At 42.9% G+C, this 24,077-nt stretch overlaps 1 protein-coding gene across 1 annotated transcript in view; it reads left to right on the forward strand.

Moving 5' to 3' along the window:
- Positions 1 to 24,077, forward strand: part of JHY (junctional cadherin complex regulator) — a 68,791-nt gene that overhangs the window by 39,207 nt on the left and 5,507 nt on the right. Inside the window, exons 4-7 of the mRNA XM_089680916.1 lie at positions 59 to 444; positions 2,285 to 2,501; positions 13,370 to 13,444; positions 19,185 to 19,307. Coding sequence (XP_089537042.1) covers positions 59 to 444; positions 2,285 to 2,501; positions 13,370 to 13,444; positions 19,185 to 19,307 — 801 coding nt within the window. The remainder of the gene's footprint in view (positions 1 to 58; positions 445 to 2,284; positions 2,502 to 13,369; positions 13,445 to 19,184; positions 19,308 to 24,077) is intronic.

Genomic DNA, 24,077 nt, shown 5'->3' on the forward strand with positions numbered 1-24,077 from the left:
AGTGGAGCTTTGCTCCTTGGTATGGCCTGGTCCTAATAAAATTTGTTTTCTCTTTAAGAACAACGGAAAGCCAGTTTCCAGCGAATCACAGCCCGTGAAAGATATAAAAGGGAAGAGCGCCTTGGAGATGGCATCCACAGCGCCTCTACAAGAGCAAGGCTCTACTGACGGACGCAGCAAAGAACAAAGGTCAAAGATGACAAATATGGAGACCCTGTTATTGGTCAGGAAGGACAATATGGAGTTTTCCTCAGGACAGCTAGGGGATGAATCTCCAGAAAGTGATTCCCTTCCTCCAGGAAGATTGAGGGATCTCTATGTACTACCACAAGAAGCCGAAATTCACACCAGGAGCTTTGTTAACTGGAATATGAAACCGCAAGAGCTGACACTTGATATGAACCTAAGGATGACAGCAGAAGACACCTTTGACAAGAATGCTGGGTGAGCAGGAAGTCATGTGACAATTACTATGGTCTTTATTATCCTTACAATTCATGTATGTTTCGGTCATTCGTGGCTGGACTACACGTGGTTTTATTTCTCAGGCTTTTACTGTGAAGTCTCTTCAGAAAATATAACTCTGGGTTAGTGCGACATAATTTAAGAGGACAATTGGAGGGATTTCGAGTGTCAGCATGTCATTGGGACCCCAGGAGTCAGGGTGTCATTGTTCTGGGATCCCTGAGTGCCAGTTTGCCATTTTCTGGGACCCCCATCTGTCAGTTTGCTATGGTTTTGGGACCCCAAAGTTTGAGTATGGCAGTGTTCTGGGACCCCCAAACATCAGGGGTGTCATTATTCTGGGATCCCCAATTCTCAGTATATAATTGTGGTTAGAACCCTCAAATGTCAAGCTGTCATTGTTCTGGGGCCCCCAAGTGTCAGGTTGTCATTGATCTGGAGCCCTCAAGTTTCAGGGTGTCATTGTTCTGGGGCACCCAAGCATCAGTGTGTCATTGTTCTAGGACCCCCATTTGTGAACCACCAGGGGTCAGGGTGTCATTACTTTGTAACCTCCAGCGTCATTGTTGATGGACCACCAAAATGTTAGTGTGTCACTGTTCTGGGCTTCCCAAGTATTAGGGTGTCAATGTTCTGGGATCCCAAGCATCAGGGCGTCATTGTTGTGGGATCTTCAAGTGTCAGTGTGTTATTGTTCTAAAACCCCCAAGCATCAGTGTATCATTGTTCTGGGACCCCAATACATCAGGGTTTTATTGTTCTAAGATTCCCAAGCATCAGGGTTTCATTGTTCTGGGGTCCCAAGCATCAGTGTGTCATTGTTCTAGGACCCCCAGTTGTGAACCCCCAGGGGTCAGGGTGTCATAACATTGGAACCTCCAAGCGTCATTGTTGATGGACCACCAAAATGTTAGTGTGTCACTGTTCTGGGCCTCCCAAGTATTCGGGTGTCAATGTTCTGGGATCCCCAAGCATCAGGGCGTCATTGTTGTGGGATCTTCAAGTGTCAGTGTGTTATTGTTCTAAAACCCCCAAGCATCAGTGTATCATTGTTCTGGGACCCCAATACATCAGGGTTTTATTGTTCTAGGATTCCCAAGCATCAGGGTTTCATTGTTCTGGGGTCCCAAGCATAAGTGTGTCATTGTTCTAGGACCCCCAGTTGTGAACCCCCAGGGGTCAGGGTGTCATAACATTGGAACCTCCAAGCGTCATTGTTGATGGACCACCAAAATGTTAGTGTGTCACTGTTCTGGGCCTCCCAAGTATTAGGGTGTCAATGTTCTGGGATCCCCAAGCATCAGGGCGTCATTGTTGTGGGATCTTCAAGTGTCAGGGTGTCATTGTTCTAAAACCCCCAAGCATCAGTGTATCATTGTTCTGGGACCCCAATACATCAGGGTTTCATTGTTCTAGGATTCCCAAGCATAAGGGTGTCATTGTTCTGGAACCCCTAAGCATCAGGGTGTCATTGTTCTGGGACCCCCACGCATCATGATGTCATTGTTGTGGGCTCCCCAGGTGTCAGGATGTCAGTGTTCTGGGACCCCCAAGTGTCAGTGTGTCATCGTTTGTGAACCACCAGGGATCAGTATGTCATTGTTCTGGAACCCTGAGTGTCAATGTTCTGGACTCCCAAGTGTCAGCGAGTTGTCATTGTATGAGTGTTCTAGGACCTCCAACTGTCAACTTTTCATTGTTCTAGTAGCCCAAAAATGTATACTGGGACACTATTAAGGGTCAATTGTCACTTTTAGCTCCTCTTCACATTATAATACATTCCATCATACTTTTGTTTTTGTTTAATTTCTGCGTTAAGGTTACCACAGTTTGAAAGGCAATCTTTACAGGAATTCTCCATCTCCTCTCCATTGACACACAACCTCAGCCATGACACCTTCCTTCCAGATCACAGTAATCCTCTAAAACCCTCACTAAGTAAGGACAGCACAAAATCCAGAGATCGGGAGAGCAATCCAGGGGATAATGGCCAGCAAACTAAAAAGGGGCAACGCTTGGAAGAGAAAAATCAGAAGGTAATGATAAAATGATGAACTCTAGACAAAATGTAAAAAATACTTTTTAATTCAGCTTAATATTATATCTTGTATGTAACCAGAAATCTGAATGAGAGTGGGAGAGCTAGTGCTGTAAGCCAGTGGGACTCTGCTGCATTGTGTTATCACTCTAACATGTTTTAGGCACTAGGGGCTGGAAGGGGGACGCATATAGATAGCGGTGAGACCATCAGGAGAAGTTCACCAATTGGCTGAGGCTCATTTAGGCTCTGTTCACACCTATGCAGTTTGCTTTTTGTCTATTTTCAAGTGCTTTTCGCAGTTCATTTTGCGTTTTTCTACACACGTTTTTGCCATGATTTTGCAGTGATTTGCGGTTTTTTCTTTTTTTTTGTAAAGTGGAATTTTTTTTTTTTGCTGGGCAGAATAAAAATACAAAATGCGGCAAAATTGCGACAAAGATTTATTTAAAAAATGAATGCTGAAGTTACAAAATAAATTATAAAAATGAATTGGTTCAAAATAATGAATATAACGAAAAAAAATTTCTTCAGTGAACAAATGAATCCGAAATGTCAGTGACCCCAATAATAACCCCCCAGCATTGGGCTCAGTGGCTGCAATCATAACCCCAGCACTGGTGTTAGTGACCCCAATAATAACCCCCAGAATTGGTGACCAAGGCTGCAATAATAACCCCCAGTAATGGTGACAGTGGCAGCAATGAAAATTCCCAGCATTGGAGTCATTGACCACAATAATAACCCTCAGAAATGATATCAGTGGCTGCAATAAAACCCCCCGGCAGTGGTGTCAAAGGCTGCATTAGGAATCCACTGCATTGGTGTTAGTGTCTGCAATAAGATCCACCAGCATTGTTGTCAGTGGCTGCAATAGTAACTCCCAGCATTGGTGTCAGTGGCTGCAATAGTAACTCCCAGCATTGGTGTCAGTGGCTGCAATAGTAAGTCCCAGCATTGGTGTCAGTGGCTGCAATAGTAACTCCCAGCATTGTTGTCAGTGGCTGCAATAATAACCCCCAGCATTGGTCTCAGTGGCTGCAATAATAACCCCCAGCATTGGTCTCAGTGGCTGCAATAGTAACTCCCAGCATTGGTGTCAGTGGCTGCAATAGTAACCCCAAACATTGGTGCCAGTGGCTGCAATAATAACTCTCAGCATTGGTGTCAGTGGCTGCAATAATAACCCTCAGCATTGGTGTCAGTGGCTGCAATAGTAACCCCAAGCATTGGTGCCAGTGGCTGCAATAATAACCCTCAGCATTGGTGTCAGTGGCTGTAATAATAACCCTCAGCATTGGTGTCAGTGGCTGCAATAATAACCCCCAGTAATGGTGACAGTGGCAGCAATGAAAATTCCCAGCATTGGAGTCATTGACCACAATAATAACCCTCAGAAATGGTATCAGTGGCTGCAATAAAACCCCCCCGGCAGTGGTGTCAAAGGCTGCATTAGGAATCCACTGCATTGGTGTTAGTGTCTGCAATAAGATCCACCAGCATTGTTGTCAGTGGCTGCAATAATAACTCCCAGCATTGGTGTCAGTGGCTGCAATAGTAACTCCCAGCATTGGTGTCAGTGGCTGCAATAGTAAGTCCCAGCATTGGTGTCAGTGGCTGCAATAGTAACTCCCAGCATTGTTGTCAGTGGCTGCAATAATAACCCCCAGCATTGGTCTCAGTGGCTGCAATAGTAACTCCCAGCATTGGTGTCAGTGGCTGCAATAGTAACCCCAAGCATTGGTGCCAGTGGCTGCAATAATAACTCTCAGCATTGGTGTCAGTGGCTGCAATAATAACCCTCAGCATTGGTGTCAGTGGCTGCAATAGTAACCCCAAGCATTGGTGCCAGTGGCTGCAATAATAACCCTCAGCATTGGTGTCAGTGGCTGTAATAATAACCCTCAGCATTGGTGTCAGTGGCTGCAATAATAACCCCCAGTAATGGTGACAGTGGCAGCAATGAAAATTCCCAGCATTGGAGTCATTGACCACAATAATAACCCTCAGAAATGGTATCAGTGGCTGCAATAAAACCCCCCGGCAGTGGTGTCAAAGGCTGCATTAGGAATCCACTGCATTGGTGTTAGTGTCTGCAATAAGATCCACCAGCATTGTTGTCAGTGGCTGCAATAATAACTCCCAGCATTGGTGTCAGTGGCTGCAATAGTAACTCCCAGCATTGGTGTCAGTGGCTGCAATAGTAAGTCCCAGCATTGGTGTCAGTGGCTGCAATAGTAACTCCCAGCATTGTTGTCAGTGGCTGCAATAATAACCCCCAGCATTGGTCTCAGTGGCTGCAATAGTAACTCCCAGCATTGGTGTCAGTGGCTGCAATAGTAACCCCAAGCATTGGTGCCAGTGGCTGCAATAATAACTCTCAGCATTGGTGTCAGTGGCTGCAATAATAACCCTCAGCATTGGTGTCAGTGGCTGCAATAGTAACCCCAAGCATTGGTGCCAGTGGCTGCAATAATAACCCTCAGCATTGGTGTCAGTGGCTGTAATAATAACCCTCAGCATTGGTGTCAGTGGCTGCAATAGTAAGTCCCAGCAGGAGGGAGGCTGTGGCCTGAAGCCAGAGAATCGCAGTCCTAACCTGTCTAGTATTTACTACACACCTACATAGGTACCATCACACAGTCTCTCTCTGTGGACCATCCTCTGGTCCTCCCAGGGCGTCATACAGAACAATTCACTACGCTATAATGCATATTTTTTTGACATAACAACCATGTGACTGTTTTTTTTATCTCTCATTGGCTGTCTTTGCTAAAAATGTCAGTATTTAAAGTAAATGTAATGACTAAAATTTCATAATCTTTAAGAAACTATGCAATATTAGAAATAATTTTCTCTAAATAAATCTCCAGCTTCCATTGAAGTCATACCCCGTGATCCTTCCATGAAGGACCTTGTTCAGGCAGCTTACGTTACAGGGTCACAATGCTCTCTCCTTGATTGTGCTCCTGCGTTGTTGACCCGTCACACTGGCTTCCAATGGAGACTACAATTGGTCATTTCAACAAGTAAGATGGAGACATTATCCACAAGTGTCACCATCCTGAGAAATGCCATGCAGCCATCGCTGGAGTGCATGTAGACAGGAAGTGGCTGCAAGAACGCTGCTGGAGATCAGCAGGATGGGATGCAAAAAAATAGTAAAAATATTTATTTTAAATTACAGTTGCTTATGATATACACAGTGCAATACTTATCAGTTAGCATCTGCTGTCTGGTATACACCAAAACTAAAGTTTTGTTTTTTTGTTTTTTTTTATTGCTGACACCTTGGGAAAATGTGTTTCATGGCAGACTGAATAAATACATAGCTTGTGCAGGAAATCCTATTTTCCATATAATAACATTGTCTCCAGACACATACAGTCATGGCCGAAATTGTTGGCACCCTTGATATTTCTCCAGGAAATCATGTATTTCTCACGAAACGTATTGCATTAACACATGTTTTGCTATACACATGTTTATTCCCTTTGTGTGTATTGGGACAAAACAAAAAAAGGGAGGAAAGAAAGCAAATTCGACATAATGTCACACAAACCTCCAAAAATGGGCTGGACAAAAGTATTGGCACCCTTTCACAACTGCGGATAAATAAGAATGTTACAAGCATGTGATGCTCCTGTAAACTCACCTGGGGCAAGTAACAGGTGTGGGCAATATAGAAATCACACCTGAAAGCAGATAAAAAGGAGAGACGTTCACTTAACCTTTGCATTGTGTGTCTGTCTGTGCCACACTAAGCATGGACAACAGAAAGAGGAGACGAGAACTGTCTGAGGACCTGAGAACCAAAATTGTGGCAAAATATCAACAATCTCAAGGTTACAAGTCCATCTCCAGAGAACTAGATTTGCCTTTGTCCACAGTGCGCAACATTATCAAGAAGTTTGCAACCCATGGCACTGTAGCTAATCTCCCTGGTCGTGGACGGATGAGGAAAATTGATGAAAGATTGCAACGCAGAATAGTCCGGATGGTGGATAAGCAGCCCCAAACATGTTCCAAAGACATTCAAGCTGTCCTGCAGGCTCAGGGAGCATCAGTGTCAGCGCGAACTATCCGTCGACATTTAAATGAAATGAAACGCTATGGCAGGAGACCCAGGAGGACCCCACTGCTGACACAGAGACATAAAAAAGCAAGACTACAGTTTGCCAAAATGTACTTGAGTAAGCCAAAAGCCTTCTGGGAAAACGTCTTGTGGACAGATGAGACCAAGATAGAGCTTTTCGGTAAAGCACATCATTCTACTGTTTACCGAAAACGGAATGAGGCCTACAAAGAACAAAACACAGTACCTACGGTAAAATATGGTGGAGGTTCAATGATGTTTTGGGGTTGTTTTGCTGCCTCTGGCACTGGGTGCCTTGACTGTGTGCAAGGCATCATGAAATCTGAGGATTACCAAAGGATTTTGGGTCGCACTGTAGGGCCCAGTGTCAGAAAGCTGGGTTTGCGTCCAAGATCCTGGGTCTTCCAGCAGGACAATGACCCCAAACATACGTCAAAAAGCACTCAGAAATGGATGGCAAAGAAGCGCTGGAGAGTTCTGAAGTGGCCAGCAATGAGCCCAGATCTAAATCCCATTGAACACCTGTGGAGAGATCTTAAAATTGCTGTTGGGAAAAGGTGTCCTTCCAATAAGAGAGACCTGGAGCTGTTTGCAAAGGAAGAGTGGTCCAAAATTCCGGGTGAGAGGTGTCAGAAGCTTATTGATGGTTATAGGAAGCGACTGATTTCAGTTATGTTTTCCAAAGGGTGTGCAACCAAATATTAAGTTAAGGGTGCCAATACTTTTGTCCAGCCCATTTTTGGGGTTTTGTGTGACATTATGTCATATTTGCTTTTCTGCCTCTGTTTTATATTTGTTCCAATACATACAAAGGGAATAAACATGTGTATAGCAAAACATGTGTTAATGCAATACCTTTTTTGTGTGAAATACTTGATTTTCAGGAAAAATATCAAGGGTGCCAACAATTTCGGCCATGACTGTATTATCAGCATATCCAAACAGCTTCTCATCAATAGTTCCAACACAAGAAAAAAAAGCTTTAAATTTGCCCCAACTATCTCCCCCCCCCCCCCCAGACTTTGCAATTAACAACACTTCTGTTAAAATGTATCGCATGAACCTCGATGTCGGACTCCGCTGTGCCGCCAGAGCCGCGGAGGGAGCCATGCCTTATTATCCAGCGTGTGTCACCAGCCATTAGCTATCTCGGCGCTGTCACTCACCTGCTCTTTGATCCAGTTATTGATCGCAGCCGCCGGACAAAGAGGCAGCTCCAGGTTAGGAATTGCTGTAGCCTTTCAACGGCTTTCTTGTTCTGCACCGCGGTGAACCTTTTAAACTCCTCGGGGAGAGAGCAGCGCATAACAAATCTGAAAATAATTAATAGAAAACGATTATGTTTTGAAAATGAATATGGACGGGGGTCACTGCGCCGAGGCTGCCAAAGACTTTGTTCCCATTGAGAAAACGGCATTTTTCAGGAACTAAAGCGGCAAGAGGAAGGGTTGTAGTAGCGAGCTATAGAACTGCAGAAAATTCTGTTTTGCTGAAATTAAACGATTAAAGAATTAATTTTTATGTATACGCATTAAGCTGCGAAAGGCCTTTGTTTTTTTTAATATGTTGCACCTGAATCCATTCGCTAGAAACAAGTTTTGTCACCAAGTTAAAAAGTAGACTAAAAATGATGACATTATATTACAAGGGGATGTAATAATACTAAAGACAATAATAATAATAACAATAACAACATAATAATTAAAGAATAATAATGATGATAATAAAAGTATCATCATCAAATAATAATTTAATAAATAATAATAATAATAATGATGATGATAATATAATTCATAGTAGTAATATTAGCAATAATACTACTACAATTTCTAATACTAATTAGAAAACGTTTCTATAAAAGTGTATCTTTATCCAAACAGTTTTTGATGGAGTAAAAAAAAGGGTTAGAACATCTGTCAGATTTTCATTGCTCTCTGGGCTACCAGCGTTCACCATCTATATTTGTACTGGTGACCACTGTCTCTAGGATAGAAGGTGATGGGAAATCCAAAATGTTACCACAGCAGGAGACAAAGAGTAATCTTTCAATGGGCACACCTGTTCTGGTGACAACTAAGAGGTGATTTTCCTTCACTTCCTGTTGTGTTTTCAGGACAGGAAATGAAGGAAATGTCTCCAAGACACAGACAAAAAAAAAAAAGACGTGTTTTAACAATTTCCATTTCTATCCAACACTTTTTTTATATAGATACTTTTCAATATGCATAAATGTTTTTGTTTTTTTAAGCCCCTATTTTTTAATTGTGTAAATATATAAACATGAAAGAAACTGTATTAATTTGATACACATTCTATGTTACTCTTTTTTAATTCTGATCTAAAATACCAACTAAGACAGAACTTCACCATAAGGCTACTTTCACACTAAGGAGTTTTTAAAGCGTTTTTGCATTATTAAGTGTTCTTGCATGGCAGACCACTTCCTGTTATCTCACATATCTATTCTTATTATTATAGCCAAATTTACCACCCTAACTCCTCCCACAGTTTTTACACTACATAGACAATAATATACCGAAACGTGCAGATTGTTCCCGATTGGTGTGCTATTACTTTGTGGAACGCTTCGCCGAATGGTTCATGAAATATCGCCGTTTTTGTGGTGAATTTGGTCCCATAGGAATGAATGGTGGAATGTTCAAAACTAGAGTGGGAGCTGACAAAAGCTAGAGTGTGAGCTGAAAAATCAGGACATGATTTCTAAACTGCCATCACTCCCTCATTTTCAAGCCCACCTACACAAATCTTATATCAAAACGTTCAGCTATCCCTGCTGCCACTAAAAATGTCCACGGCATTTTTAGTGGCAGTTTTCACAATATGGCCATTTGTTTGCAACTCACACCGCCCATTGACATTCATTGAAACTCCACTCTAGCCACTTCAAATTTGAAGGGCAATTTCTAAACTGCGACCACTCCAGTTGTAGACTACTGGTGGAGGCAGGGGCGGATTGACCATTTAAAAACTCAGGCACTGCCCGAGGGCCCGGGGTCAGTAGGGAGCCCCATGAGATGCCCCTGGTAACTTTTTCATAGGCTTTTTTGAGTTTGGGCAAGGACACAGGGGCCCCATGAGTTGTCAGTCCGCCCCTGGGTGGAGGAAAGAACATTTCACACAATTTCCCCAGAAATTGCAGCTTTTCTAGTTATTATTATTAATATACAGGATTTATATAGCACCAACAGTTTGCTCAGTGCTTTACAATATAATGGGAGACAATACAGCAACAATACAGTTCAATACAAGAGGGATAGGAGGCCCTGATCCTGGGAGTTTACAATCTAGGATTAAAAAAAGTGCCTGAGAAGCTCAAGAAAAATGTTTCCCTATGTGTGTGAATGTATATCTATGTATGTTTTCACACTGAGGCTTTGCGCTTGCAGTGTAAAAACTCCAGCTTGCAGCATCTTTGGGGCATGTTTGGTGAGTTAAAAAAAATGCCCCCAAAAACGCCTCTTCCCATTGAAATCAATGTAAAACGCCTGAAAAGCGCATCAAAAATGCCTCTGACAAGCATTTTTGGTGCAGTTTTTAAGTCACGTGTCTTTTAAAAAACGCTCAGAAAGCACAGCAAAATAGCAGTAAAAACGCCTATGCATTTTCTTGCAGCAGATCAGTGTGAAAGTATCTTACGTCCTCATGTACACATGAACTCCCCTAGACTTTAAGCTCTACTGGCAGCAGAAAAACACTAACGCGGCAAAAACGTGTGTAAACATGGTACATCGTTTAGCCACTTTTACCAGCATCTAACGCTCGGACGTTTATTCATTTGATTGACCAGAGTATATTCTATTGACATGGATAAATGCCCAAGTGCTAAACGCGGGTAGCGTTTACATGCATTTAGTCACGTTTAGCATTTTTTGGCCAAAGCATTCCTCTCCTGAAGGCGATTCTTCTGTGTTTAGGAGAGGAACGTTTAACTGCCCCTAAACTCTGCTGCTCCTAAACTCTGGTAAAAGCCTGTGTGAACATGGACACAAGCTTTTACTGAGTTGAGTTTAGGGCTTTGGCAAAAAAAATGCCAAAACCAAACTCCCATTTAGGAGCAGCAGTGTACATGAGGCCTAAAGGGGACGTTCTGCTTTATGCCCTCCTCCCCCCTTCTCTTCTATTATTGAAACCTGTTTGGGGGGGGAGCGGGTACCTGGTGCCAGTTGGTGAGCACAGCACTGGACCCCTGGGCAGGCGAGTATCCTTTTATTAGAAGTAAGCAGGTACAGTATTTTTGGTGCTGACTTTTAATTTTTTAACCAAAAGGCTAAAAAAACATTTAGGGGTTTATTTACTAAAGCTGGAGAGTGCAAAATCAGACTCCCTTCTGCATAGAAACCAATCAGCTTATTAGCTCAGCTTGTTCAATGAAGCTTTGGCAATGAAACCTGGAAGCTGATTGGTTTCTATGCAGAAGTGAGTCTGATTTTGCACTCTCCAGCTTTAGTAAATAAACCCCTTAAAGTCCCCAGTCTTCACTGCTAACATCCAGAGAACTCTAGTTCACAATCCACTTAGTAGATTCCAACTCAACCAGATGCTAACGGAGCAGACTGTGAATACTGGTGGCCTATCATGTAGCTGGTTTTGTTTCTGCAGTCGTTAAGCACTGAGTGCTGAGTACATAAGTACTGATTTACTAAAGGCAAATAGACTGTGCACTTGGAAAAGTGCAGTTGCTTATTGTAACAGCAGTTGCTGCAGAGCTTAGTAAATGAGCACAAGCTCTGCTGACTTCCATCATCCAATCATATGCAAACAAAAATGATGTTTATTATTTTCCTTTCATGTGATTGGGTATTCTTTGCAAAGTGAAGCCTTACCTCATTTACTAAGCTCTGGTGCAACTGCACTTATAGAGTGCACAATCTATTTGCCTTTAGTAATTCAACCTCATAGTATGAAATACCATCAGGAAAATATGGAACACCAATGCAAAGGTCAAGTCAAGCACCTAATTCATTGTAAGAAATACAAAATTGTGTACTTTTTTTTAAAGCTGAGCTAAAAGTTAAAGAAATACATGGGGGGAGGTGAGGGGATGCAATGATATTGCACAAAGCGGTCTCCTACCTATTCTTCTGAAATCCCCCACTAGCATTGTCCGCTTCTCCTCTCCTCTGGACGGGGCCATGGATACGGGGATACCACCAGTCCTCCTGTACAGGGCCCAGGCCAGCAGGGGGGCTCAGGTAGATGGTTGAATCACATGTGAGCAAGGAGGGTCATCAACATGACGGGAAGGCAATTACTGGAACCAGCCCTCTGTATGGTTCTCTCTGCAGCAGCTGAAAGCGGGCTTCTTCTCTTTTCCCTCCCATTGGCTTTCAGCTGCTGCAGAGAGAGCCATACAGGGGATCGGTTCCAGTAATCACCCCCCCGCCACACCCATCACCCTCCCTGTGCACCATACATTTCCCTAGACTACCCAGACCCCCTGTGTGCCCCCACCCCCACAGTGCTGCCAATTTCCCTCCTCTCCTTCCCACCGGCAGCTGCGAGCACGCCGTGATCCTTCAGGATGGAGAGTGAGGGAAGGGGGCCAGTGCATTTCACATTTCTTTACTGAATTAACACAATGAGTGGTCAGTACTGATCACTCTATGTGTTCATTCATGACTGAAGCATAGTAAACTTTATTTTTTGGGGGGGGGGCTGGCAGGTTGGCTGTATGGGGCCCCGTGGTTTCTAACAGCAGCCCTGCCTCTGGGTGCCCTCTTGTCATGCGTGGTGCTCTGGGTTCCTCTGCTCTAAGAGTTTCCTATGAGACCAGCAGTGAATAGAGCAGTGCTACAGCCGGGACAGCACTGGATCTGTAAGAGGAGGCCGATGAGTGTTTAGAGATGAGGTGGAGAATAAGTAGTGGGGAATGTATTAAGGTACAAAAAAAAAAACACATTTTAAGAACCACTTTGATTTTGAAAATAGAAGGATATCCTTTAGTGTCACTTTAGCCTGGGCTGCCTGGTCCAAGACCCGCCCACAGCCTGTGATAGGTCACCGAAGGAGCAGCAGCACACTGCTGAATTTCCCTCCTTGTGTTCATATGTATCTTGTGTATTGCTGGGAAGTATTTTACATTCCTCTCTTATTTCCATGTTCCTCTTTGCAACAAAAAAAAATAAAAAATTTAATGAATAAGGCCCCTCTCAGATGGGGCGGACCCGTCACTGGATCCATTTGCCCAGCGGGGGATCTCTCTGCAGATACCCAGTGAGCGAGCAGATAAGAGGTCCGTGTCCACTCCGCTGATGCAGAGCAGACACAGCCCACTGTTTTCTTTGGGGCAGTTAAATGGAAATGGACCACCTGTCCATTTCCATCTGACTGTCATCCAATCCAATCCACCAGACAGATGGGGAACAGATCCTCATCCGTCTCTTTTGAGCATATAGGATCGGATGCCAGCGGGTGTCAATGGACACATGTTCGCTGACACCCGCCGCTCCATAGAGAGCTATGGATAGTCTGATCGGGTCCGCTTGAAAAACTGACAGGCGGACCAGATTGGACCATCAGTGTGAAAGGGGCAAGGTCGGCATTAATTTACAGTCCCAAAATGTACAATTTCTTGTTGCCAATAGCAACCAACAAGCTTCAGGCTGTCATTTTTAGACTTTAGGCTTCAAAATAAAACAAGAAAGTGGATTGGTTGCAACAAGTAACATGACATTTTCCCTGCAGCACTTTTAATACATCAGGCACTGCATGAGATGCTGCGAATCATCTTCTGTCTCATCCTATTTTAGGTGCTGATCAATTATTTGAAACAAGACATAAAACTGGGAGGAATCGGACCATCGTACACCATCAGCCAAGAGAAGGTAAGGCAACACTTGCATCCTTTATTAAAATCTCTTTAGAATCTGTCCCCTTCCTACACCCATACCTGTCTGTCCCCGGGCACACAGCAAAGGAAAGTGATCATAGGGTGCACATGCTGAAAGAATTTCCAGGGACAATTGCTGATGAAGTGGTTTTCCTAAGCTTGGTCTATGAAAAGAAGACCATTACATTTTATGTTTATATCATATCATTCATTTTTATGTATGTATATACATACACATACGCATACATACATACTGTACATACATATACATACACACACAATATACAGTGAAGGAAATAAGTATTTGATCTCCTGCTGATTTTGAATGTTTCCCCACTCACAAAGAAATGATCAGTCTAAAAATCAAATGGTAGGGTTATTGTAACACTGAGAGACAGAATAGCAACAAAAAATTCAAAAGAAATGCATGTCTAACAAATGATGCACTGATTTGCATGTTCATGAGGGAAATAAGTATTTGATCCCCTATCATTCAGCAGGATTTCTGGCTACCAGGTATTTTTCATACAACAAGCTGAGATTAGAGGCAGTTTCTTAAAGGTGCTGTTAATCTCATTTGTTACCTGTATAAAAGACACCTGTCCACAGGAGCAATCAAACAATCAGAGTCCAAACTCTCCACCATGGCAAAGATCAAAGAGCTGTCCAAGGATGTCAGGGACATGATTGTAGACCTACACAAGGTTGGACTGGGCTACCAAACTATCGCCAAGCAGCTTGGTGAGAAGGTGACAACAGTTGGTGCAATCATTCACAAATGGAAGAAACACAAAACAACTGTCAGTCTCCCTAGGTCGGGTGCACCATGCAAGATCTCGCCTCGTGGAGTGTCAATGATCATGAGAACAGTGAAGAATCATCCCAGAACTACAGGTAAGGATCTTGTCAATGATCTCCAGGCAGCTGGGACCACAGTCACCAAGAAAACAATTGGTAACACACTATGCCGACAAGGATTGAAATCCTGCAGTGCCCGCAAGGTCCCTCTGCTCAAGAAAGCACATGTCCAGGCCCATCTGAAGTTTGCCACTGAACATCTGAATGCTGCAGAGGAGGACTGGTTGAAAGTGTTGTGGTCATCAACTCAACTCGCAGTGTTTGGAGGAGGAGGAATGCTGCCTATGACCCCATGAACACCATCCCAACTGTCAAACATGGTGGTGGAAACATTCTGCTTTGGGGGTGTTCTGCTAAGGGGACAGGACAACTGCACCGCATCAAAGGGATGATGGACGGGGCAATGTACCGTCAAATCTTGGGCGAGAACCTTCTTCCCTCAGCCAGGGCATTGAAAATGGGTCGTGGATGGGTGTTCCAGCATTACAATGACCCAAAACACACGGCCAAGGCAACAAAGGAGTGGCTCAAGAAGAAGCACATTAAGGTCTTAGAGTGGCCTAGCCAGTGTCCAGACTTTAATCCGATTGTAAATCTATGGAGGGAGCTTAAAGTTCGAGTTGCCAAACGTCAGCCACCAAACCTTAATGACTTGGAGAGGATCTGCCAAGAGGAGTGGGCCAAAATCCCTCCTGAGATGTGTGCAAACCTGGTGGCCAACTATAGGAAACGTCTGACCTCTGTGATTGCCAACAAGGGATTTGCCACCAAGTACTAAGTCATGTTTTGTGAAGGGGGTAAAAATACTTATTTCCCTCATAAACATGCAAATCAGTGCATCATTTGTTAGACATGCATTTCTTCTGAATTTTTGTTGCTATTCTGTCTCTCAGTGTTATAATACACCTACCATTCAATTTTTAGACTGATCACTTCTTTGTGAGTGGGCAAACATTCAAAATCAGCAGGGGATCAAATACTTATTTCCTTCACTGTAGCTCTTCAGCAGAACACATCAGTTTTCATGGATCGGACAACCACTTCACCTTGGCAGGGATGAATTAAAATGATCAGCTTTTATTTATTCATGGAAAACCTTTACCCAGAAGGAAAAAAAAACTGTTTGCTGTAACTGATTATAAAGTGTGAGCTGGAGTTTGGCTTCAATTTGTTTTAGTGTATTTAAATCTGCTAATACATTTAACACTTTCCTCCCCCCAGACTGACAATGCTGCTGTCTGCTGTGTCTCCTGTGCTCATTCCTCCAGAATTGTATCTCACAAATACAGGAGGTGTGTTACTGGCCAGATCACCAGGGGAAAACAAAGGAAAAAAAAGCCAAAGAAAAGAAAACTAATGCAGCCACCATATCAATTGATTGGAAAGCTGCAATATATTACATTTTTGGGTTCACTTTATCGCTTTAAATGACTGAAAACTATTCCAATGTGACCTTGAGGAAATGGATGCTGCTCAACAAAATGGCAAATCAACACTATGGATTTATTTTCTGCTGCAGTGCAATCAAATGTACTTAGGGAAATATGCTGAACACTTTCAGGTGTCTCCACACTTTGGGCTCATTCACATCGGAACGCAATGGGGGAAACCTGCATTCTGTGCATTTTCAAAAAGCACTGGGTATGCAATTTGCTGTGGGTGTTAATATATTCCTAATGACACCCAAAACACAGGTTGCAAATGCAGTGTGTTTGCACTGGATCACATGGTACTGCAGTACCATGCGATTTGGTTCACTGTGTTTTTAAAAAGTAGCGTATGCAGTATTTTTTGTGCAATCCAGTGCAACTTCAGTCCATTCACTACACATTACACTTGTGTTTGGGGGCCAATAAAAATAGGTGTATGAGTCGCATTTTTACCACCCCTCTTAAAACCTAACTTCATGTTTTAGTGAACATTAAATAGTTTGTTTGGCTCAAGCTGGTCCAAACAAACTATTTCCTTCACTAATAACATGTGGCCACTGTCAGTGCTATATGAACTGTATCTAGCCTTGTCTATATACAATATACACTCACTGGCCTCTTCATTAGGTACACCTGTTCAATTGCTTGGCAGCACAAACCGCTAATCAGCCAATCGCATGGCAACAATTCAATGCATTTAGGCATCTAGACGACTTGCTGACATTCAAACCGAGTATCAGTATGGGGAAGAAAGAGAATTTAAGTGACATTGAACGTGGCATGGTTGTTGGTGCCAGATGAGCTGGTCTGTGTATTTCAAAAACTGCTGATCTACTGGGATTTTCACACACGACCATCTCCAGGTTTACAGAGAATGGTCTGAAAAAGAGAAAATATCCAGTGAGCGTCAGTTGTGTGGACTAAAATGCCTTGTTGATGTCAGATGAGAATGGGCGGACTGGTTCGAGATGATAGAAAGGCAACACTAACTCAAATAACCACTTGTTACAACCAAGGTATGCATAATGCCATCTCTGAATGCACAACAGTGGAACCTTGAAGCAGATGGGCTACAGCAGCAGAAGACCACACCGGGTGCTACTAGGGTTGCCACCTCATCCCTTTATACCCGAACACATATTAATTACACAGGTTCCGAGGCTAATTTAATGCAGATAAGGCACCGAGTGAGTTTAATTACCACCTTAATAAGCCACAGAACCTGTGTAATGTATATGTGTTCGGGTTTAAAGGGATGAGGTGCCACTCTTAGATGCCACTCCTGTCAGCTAAGAACAGGTAAAAGAGCCACTCCTATCAGCTAAGAACAGGAAATGGAGGTTACAATTCACACAGGCTCACCAAAATTGTACAACAGAAGATTGGAAAAACATTGGCCGGTCTGATGGGTCTTGATTTCAGCTGCGACATTCAGATGGTAGGGTCAGAATTTGGAGTAAACAACATGAAAGCATGGATCCATCCTGCCTTGCATCGATGGTTCAGGCTGGTGGTGTAACACCCCAGTCACATCAGGTGCGATTTGCCATGCGATTTGCATGCCATGCGACTTGCAAATTGTATGCCAAGTCGCATCCTGTTGTCTGCAATTAGAGCTATCAAATCAGTGCGGTTCTGTCTTGGTCAGAGCTGCACCGATTTCTAAAGTAATACATGCACTACTTTTGGTGTGATTTGCATAGACACCTGTATCAGATGTCTTGCAAATATCACCTGAAATTGGCATCTCACCTGACTTTGAAATCATGCGACTTCACTCTACATTGCACGATTTCAAAATCAGCTTTGATGTGACTGGGGTGTTATGGTGTGGGGGATATTTTCTTGGCATACTTTGGGCCCCTTAGTACCAATTGAGCATCATTTAAATGCCACGGCCTACTGGAGTATTATTGCTGACCATGTCCATCCCTTATGACTACAGTGTACCCATCTTCTGATGGCTACTTCCAGCAGGATAGTGCACCATGGGGTCAATTCACAAAAGGTTACTGCATGCGATATGCAGGTCACGTGACTCATTTTTCAGAAATATTCCATTAGATAATAAAAGAGTAAATTCATCAAAGTAAAATATAGAACGTGAGGTAAATGCTGCACATTTGTTAAAATAGTGAGATAAATACCGCAAAAAACATGAGAAATCATTAAAGTCAATTCATTCAAAAACACACATTCGTTATTTATCACCTGGTGTTTGCTGGCGGTATTTTAGAAATGTACAAAATAAAATTTAGAGGAACTCTGCTCTGCCCAAAAAGTGAAAAGTATAGAATGTATCAAGATTAAAAACGTTCTCCTCCGAGCTCAGGAATGAAAATAAATACATTTCATCAGAGGGAGATCATTTTGTGAATGAAAGCACACTACAATGTTTTCAGTTTCACAATATTGCTGTGTGCATTCTAGTGCAATGTTATCCTGCAAAAAAATTTGAAAAAACACCAAAAATAATGCAAAATGTAAGTGCTAAATATTGCAAAACAAGTATTTAACGCATTCGGTAAATAACGCATGATTTTTAGTGAATTGACTACTTTTTAAATAAATACCGCATTTGTTATTTTAACTCAAAAATTCATGCGGTATTTATCTATTAGTGAATTGAACCCCATGTCACAAAGCTCAAATCATCTCAAACTGGTTTCTTGAACATGACAATGACTTCATTGTACTCCAATGGCCTCCACAGTCACCAGATCTCAATCCAATAGCGCACCTTTGGGATGTGGTGGAACCAGAGATTCACATCATGGATGTGCAGCTGACAAATCTGCAGCAACTGTGTGATACTATCATGTCAATATGGACCAAAATCTCTGAGGAATGTTTTCCAACACCTTGTTGAATCTACGCCACAAAGAATTAAGTCAGTTCTGAAGGCAAAAGGTGGTCCAACCCGGTACTAGCAAGGTGTACCTAATAAAGTGGCCAGTGAGTGTACATACAGCACTGTGTTCCATCAATGGTATCAGGACTTTCCGTCTGCTGCTGGAACAAAATCAAGTAGGCGAAATGCTGCTCACAGGAAGCTGTGTATTTATATCATTGAATGCAAGGCTTCCTCTGAGGCTGAGACGAAGAGGTAACTGGAAAAAGTCATGATCTCCACCTCAGCCAGCCAATCAGAGGAAGCCTTGTAATCTTTCAGAAAATGCAAAGCTTCCTGCGGCGCTTGGCCCAACCTGATTTTCTTTCGAGAGTGGGACGGGATAAGGCACTGCAACAGAAAACTTAAATGTGAATGGGACCTTAAAGAGTGACTTGATCCAAATGGCTCAGTTACAATCACTCACATCATCAAAAAGAATGTGATCTACTGCAGGTCCATCAAGCTTCCATCTACTGGCAGGTCCTCAATGGGAAATGTTTGAGAATTCTACATAATTATTGTCTATAAAGAATATTTATTATGACTTTTTTCAGATAGAACAGCTAAAGCAACAGAAGGAGTATGCCAAAGTAATTCAAGAACGTAATAGGAATAAACCAATGAAAGCCCGCGAAATGCCGATCGTACTGAATGACAACAAAGGAACAAGGCAAAAGGTAATGGGAACTCTGCTCAAAGGTTTTATACTGAATGTCCTGGGTATGGCTGGCCATGGACGGACCATGGGTTGCAGGAAAGAAATCCGCTTGATTCCCCCATCAATACTGACAGTGTTGATGGAGGAATCCCTCCTGGGGAGCCATTGTGTTCTCCCAGTGGGGGGAACCATCCCCGCCAGGAGAGGACAATGATTATTGCTAGCGGCTATAACAGTCGCTAGCAATAGTTGCATGTAAAATTGAGCAAGCTGGTTGTACCCAACTTGATTGATGGATTAACTTGGTTATAGTCAGCCTGCCCACACATGGTGCGAATCTCAGCCGGTCCCTGCCGAGCCGCCCAAGATTCACATTGTCTATAGCCGCCTTATATCAGTTCGAGGATATGGTACACTGCCATTGTTCTTTACTATATACTCAACAAAACCCCTAGCAAAGAAATATCTGCACCACCCAATACTGATACATACAGAACATGTATATAGAAAAGCAAAATCTGTTGCATTCAAATCAGATATCTATAATTGCACAGCAGCCACCCCACAAAACACATGGCATGGCACATATTAAAAACACTAAAAGTATCCCAAAACCCCTAACACCAGCCCCAAATAAATATGGTATAACCAACCAGACATGGAACTCACCAAAAGTCCCTGGCTGATGTGACCTGGGCCCCAAAGATAAAAGCACTAAACCAAAAGCAAAGGACATATATTAGCAACATAGAAATGTATGTAGAAAAATACTGTCATTAATATGGATAGTACACTAAAGCGATACAGTATATTGACCACTTGTGTTCCAAAAGGTTTTACCTCCTTCATGACCAGGACATTTTTTGCTATTTAGCACTGTGCTATTTTAAATGGTAATTGTGTGGTACGCTGTACCCAAATGAAATTTATATAATTTTTTTTCACACAAATAGAGCTTATGGTGGTATTTGATCACCACTGTTTTTTTTTAAATTCATTATATAAATGAAAAAAGATTGAAACTTTTAAAAATAAATTTATTTTTACTTTTTGCTATGAAAAATATTCAATAAAAAAATCTAAATTCTACATAAATTTAGGACAAAATATATTCAGCCACACGTCTTTGGTATAAAAAAAAATCCCAATAAGTGTATATTGATTGTTTTTTGTGAAAGTTATAGCGTCTATAAACTATGGTGTATATATACTGACATTTTTATTTAATTTTTATACTTCAGATGATCAGCAACTTATAGTGGAATTGTGATAGTGCGGAGGGCAATCTGACAATAACTGATGCTGGCTGAGAGGGACACTAAGTGACTAAGTGACACTGACATCAACAGTGACACTAGTACAGTGATCAGTGATAATACTGAGCACTGTCACTGTACTAATAACACTGGTTGGGAAATGGTTCACATCTTGGCGTAATCAAGGGGTTAAGTGTGTGCCTAACAAATGTTAATGTGTGCAATGTATGGTGCTTTTTATTAAACATCTGTATGTAACTTCTCCCTGCTTTGCTGGGAGAAGAAAAAAAAAACCAGATTGCTCTCTCTGTACAGAGCCCTGTGTGTTTGTCAACATAGGGCTCTGGGCTGTGATTAGACACAGCCGATAAGCAGGTCTCAGCCATGAATCATTGGCTGAAACCTGTTGACAAATCTCGCTGTGTCCAATCACAGTTGGCCTGGGGTGCGCACATGCACGCCCTGAATCCAACACTTCTTGTATGAGATTATTCATGTACGAGCTCCCAGCCTGCCCACAGTAAAATGTGTGCGAGAGGCAGGTGGGTAATGCTGACAAATCGAAAAAACAATTAAAAGCAATCCTGTCCTAATGGAGCAAGGGTTCCACACTTTAATTATCAATTTATCAGCATATGGTGATGGGAATACTTCTTTGGTAGAAAATTATATTTTGTTGAGTCTGTACAGTATGATGGTCTCTTCTTCTTGCACACGCCATGGTGCAGGTTTATTTGTATTTGCTATATGTTATAGTCAAAAAGCCATCATACTTATAGAGATCGTACTGAGACCTACCTTAATAATAGGCAGGTATGTTTCGTTTTGGTAGATCAACATCAACTAATGGAGTCTTGTAGTTGTTTCGTTCAAACTAACTATGGGGATTGTTATCTGAGTCTATGAGGCACTCAAGGGTTGGGTAAAAACTCTTAGACCTAGGCTGACTTATGACCCCTAAATATGGGTACAAATACAAACCTTTCATAAGCAAACCTGCACTATTTAAAGTGTTACTAAATCCAGGACCCTGCATTCACTATATCTGGTCCCCCTGGACCCTGCATTCACTATATCTGGTCTCCCCGGACCCTGCATTCACTATATCTGGTCCCCCTGGACCCTGCATTCACTATATCCGGTCTCCCCGGACCCTGCATTCACTATATCCGGTCTCCCCGGACCCTGCATTCACTATATCTGGTCCCCCTGGACCCTGCATTCACTATATCTGGTCTCCCCGGACCCTGCATTCACTATATCTGGTCTCCCAGAACCTTGCATTCACTATATCTGGTCTCCCCGGACCCTGCATTCACTATATCTGGTCTCCCCGGACCCTGCATTCACTATATCTGGTCTCCCAGAACCCTGCATTCACTATATCTGGTCTCCCCGAGCCCTGAATTCATTATATCTGGTCTCCCCGAGCCCTGCATTCATTATATCTGGTCTCCCCGGACCCTGCATTCACTATATCTGGTCTCCCCGGACCCTGCATTCACTATATCTGGTCTCCCCGGACCCTGCATTCACTATATCTGGTCTCCCCGGACCCTGCATTCACTATATCTGGTCTCCCCGGACCCTGCATTCACTATATTTGGTCTCCCAGAACCCTGCATTCACTATATTTGCTCTCCCCGGACCCTGCATTCACTATATCTGGTCTCCCCGGAGCCTGCATTCACTATATCTGGTCTTCCCGGACCCTGCATTCACTATATCTGGTCTCCCTGGACCCTGCATTCACTATATCTGGTCTCCCCGGACCCTGCATTCACTATATCTGGTGTCCCCGAACCCTGCATTCACTATATCTGGTCTCCCACAAAACATGGAAATGCAATTATTATAGTAAATATAAATGGTTAAATACCTTTTCTCATCAGCAGTTGGAGCAGTCTTGTGACTTCTATCAGTGTTCAGCTGAGCACTGGTTAAAGCTTGTAGGAGGAGTTTTCATTTTGCTCTAGGATGATGCAGAACCCCTGACCTCTGTCTGGACAGCGCCAATTGGCCCTGTGCTGATCACATGCACTCTCCCAAGAACAAAAGAACCCTCTGTAGCAATACACACCAAGCTGAGCATGAGCAGAGTGTCTCCACATGATATGTCTCATCAGGAGATAAGAGGGAGACACTGAAAGATGGGGAGGATCAGAGAAGACAGGATCAAACTGCATTTTTACACAATGCAGAGGATTAACACCTTAGGTCCCACAGTGAGTATAACAAGCAAGCTTTACTGCATATACAGACTGATGTTACTGTTGTGGGTTTAGTAACACTTTAATATTCAGAGCCCAGTTAAGAATGGTTACCTTTAAGCCCCTCCAGCTTTATCCCATAATTCAGTGCAGTCACCTTTGTTATCTATGAAATGGCATATTTGCAGTGCCGAATTATGTGACAGTAGGTATGTGAATACAATGCACAGTACATACTGGGTTCAGGGGACCCCAGGGTAGGGTTGTTCTTTATTTAAAAAAATGAAACATACATATCGAACGACATATTGCAAAAGATAGGACAAACCCAAAAATATTCTTCAAATATATTCATAGTAAAATGGTCAGGACTGAGCATACAGGGCCTTTACAAAATAATCCAGAGTGGGTGACTGGGGACAAAGAGAAGGCAAACTTATTTATTACCTTCTTCAGGAGCATGGAGGAGCTCTTGTCCATAATGGGCATAGTATTGACATAGCCCCAGATGATCCACATTGGCTCACATCTTATATGATCCAGAAATAGACAGAATAAAGGTGAATAAAGCACCTGGACCGGATGGCATACACCCACGGGTCCTTAAAGAATTGAGCTCTGTCATTTCAAAGCCATTGTTTCTCATTTTTAGGGACTCTTTAATGACTGGCATAGTACCACTGGATTGGCGTAAGACCAATGTGGTGCCAATATTTAAAAAGGGATCAAAATATTTACCAAGTAATTATAGACCTATTAGTTTACCTTCTATAGTTGGGAAGATACTGGAGAGTTTAATAAAAGATCACATAGATGAGTTCTTGCTGGAAAAAAATATTTTAAAGCAACAGACAGTATAGATTCATGAAAGACAGAAGTTGTCAAACAAATCTGTCAAACAAATCTGAGGTGAGAAAAACCTTGGACAGAGGGGTGGCGGTGGACGTGGTATACTTGGAAATAGGGATGGCTGTGGACGTGGTATACTTGGACAGAGGGGTGGCTTTGGATGTGGTATACTTGGACAGAGGGGTGGCTGTGGTATAATTGGACAGAGGGGTGGCTGTGGTATAATTGGACAGAGGGGTGGCTGTGGTATAATTGGACAGAGGGGTGGCTGTGGACGTGGTATGCTTGGACAGAGGGGTGGCTGTGGACGTGGTATGCTTGGACAGAGGGGTGGCGGTGGACGTGGCATACTTGGACAGAGGGGTGGCGGTGGACGTGGCATACTTGGGCAGAGGGGTGGCGGTGGACTTGGCATACTTGGGCAGAGGGGTGGCGGTGGACGTGGCATACTTGGGCAGAGGGGTGGCGGTAGAC

Source organism: Staurois parvus, unplaced genomic scaffold, assembly GCF_062004578.1.
Source record: "Staurois parvus isolate SC_StPar_1 unplaced genomic scaffold, SC_StPar_1.0 ptg000253l, whole genome shotgun sequence".
In the NCBI taxonomy this organism is placed as follows: Eukaryota; Metazoa; Chordata; class Amphibia; order Anura; family Ranidae; genus Staurois; species Staurois parvus.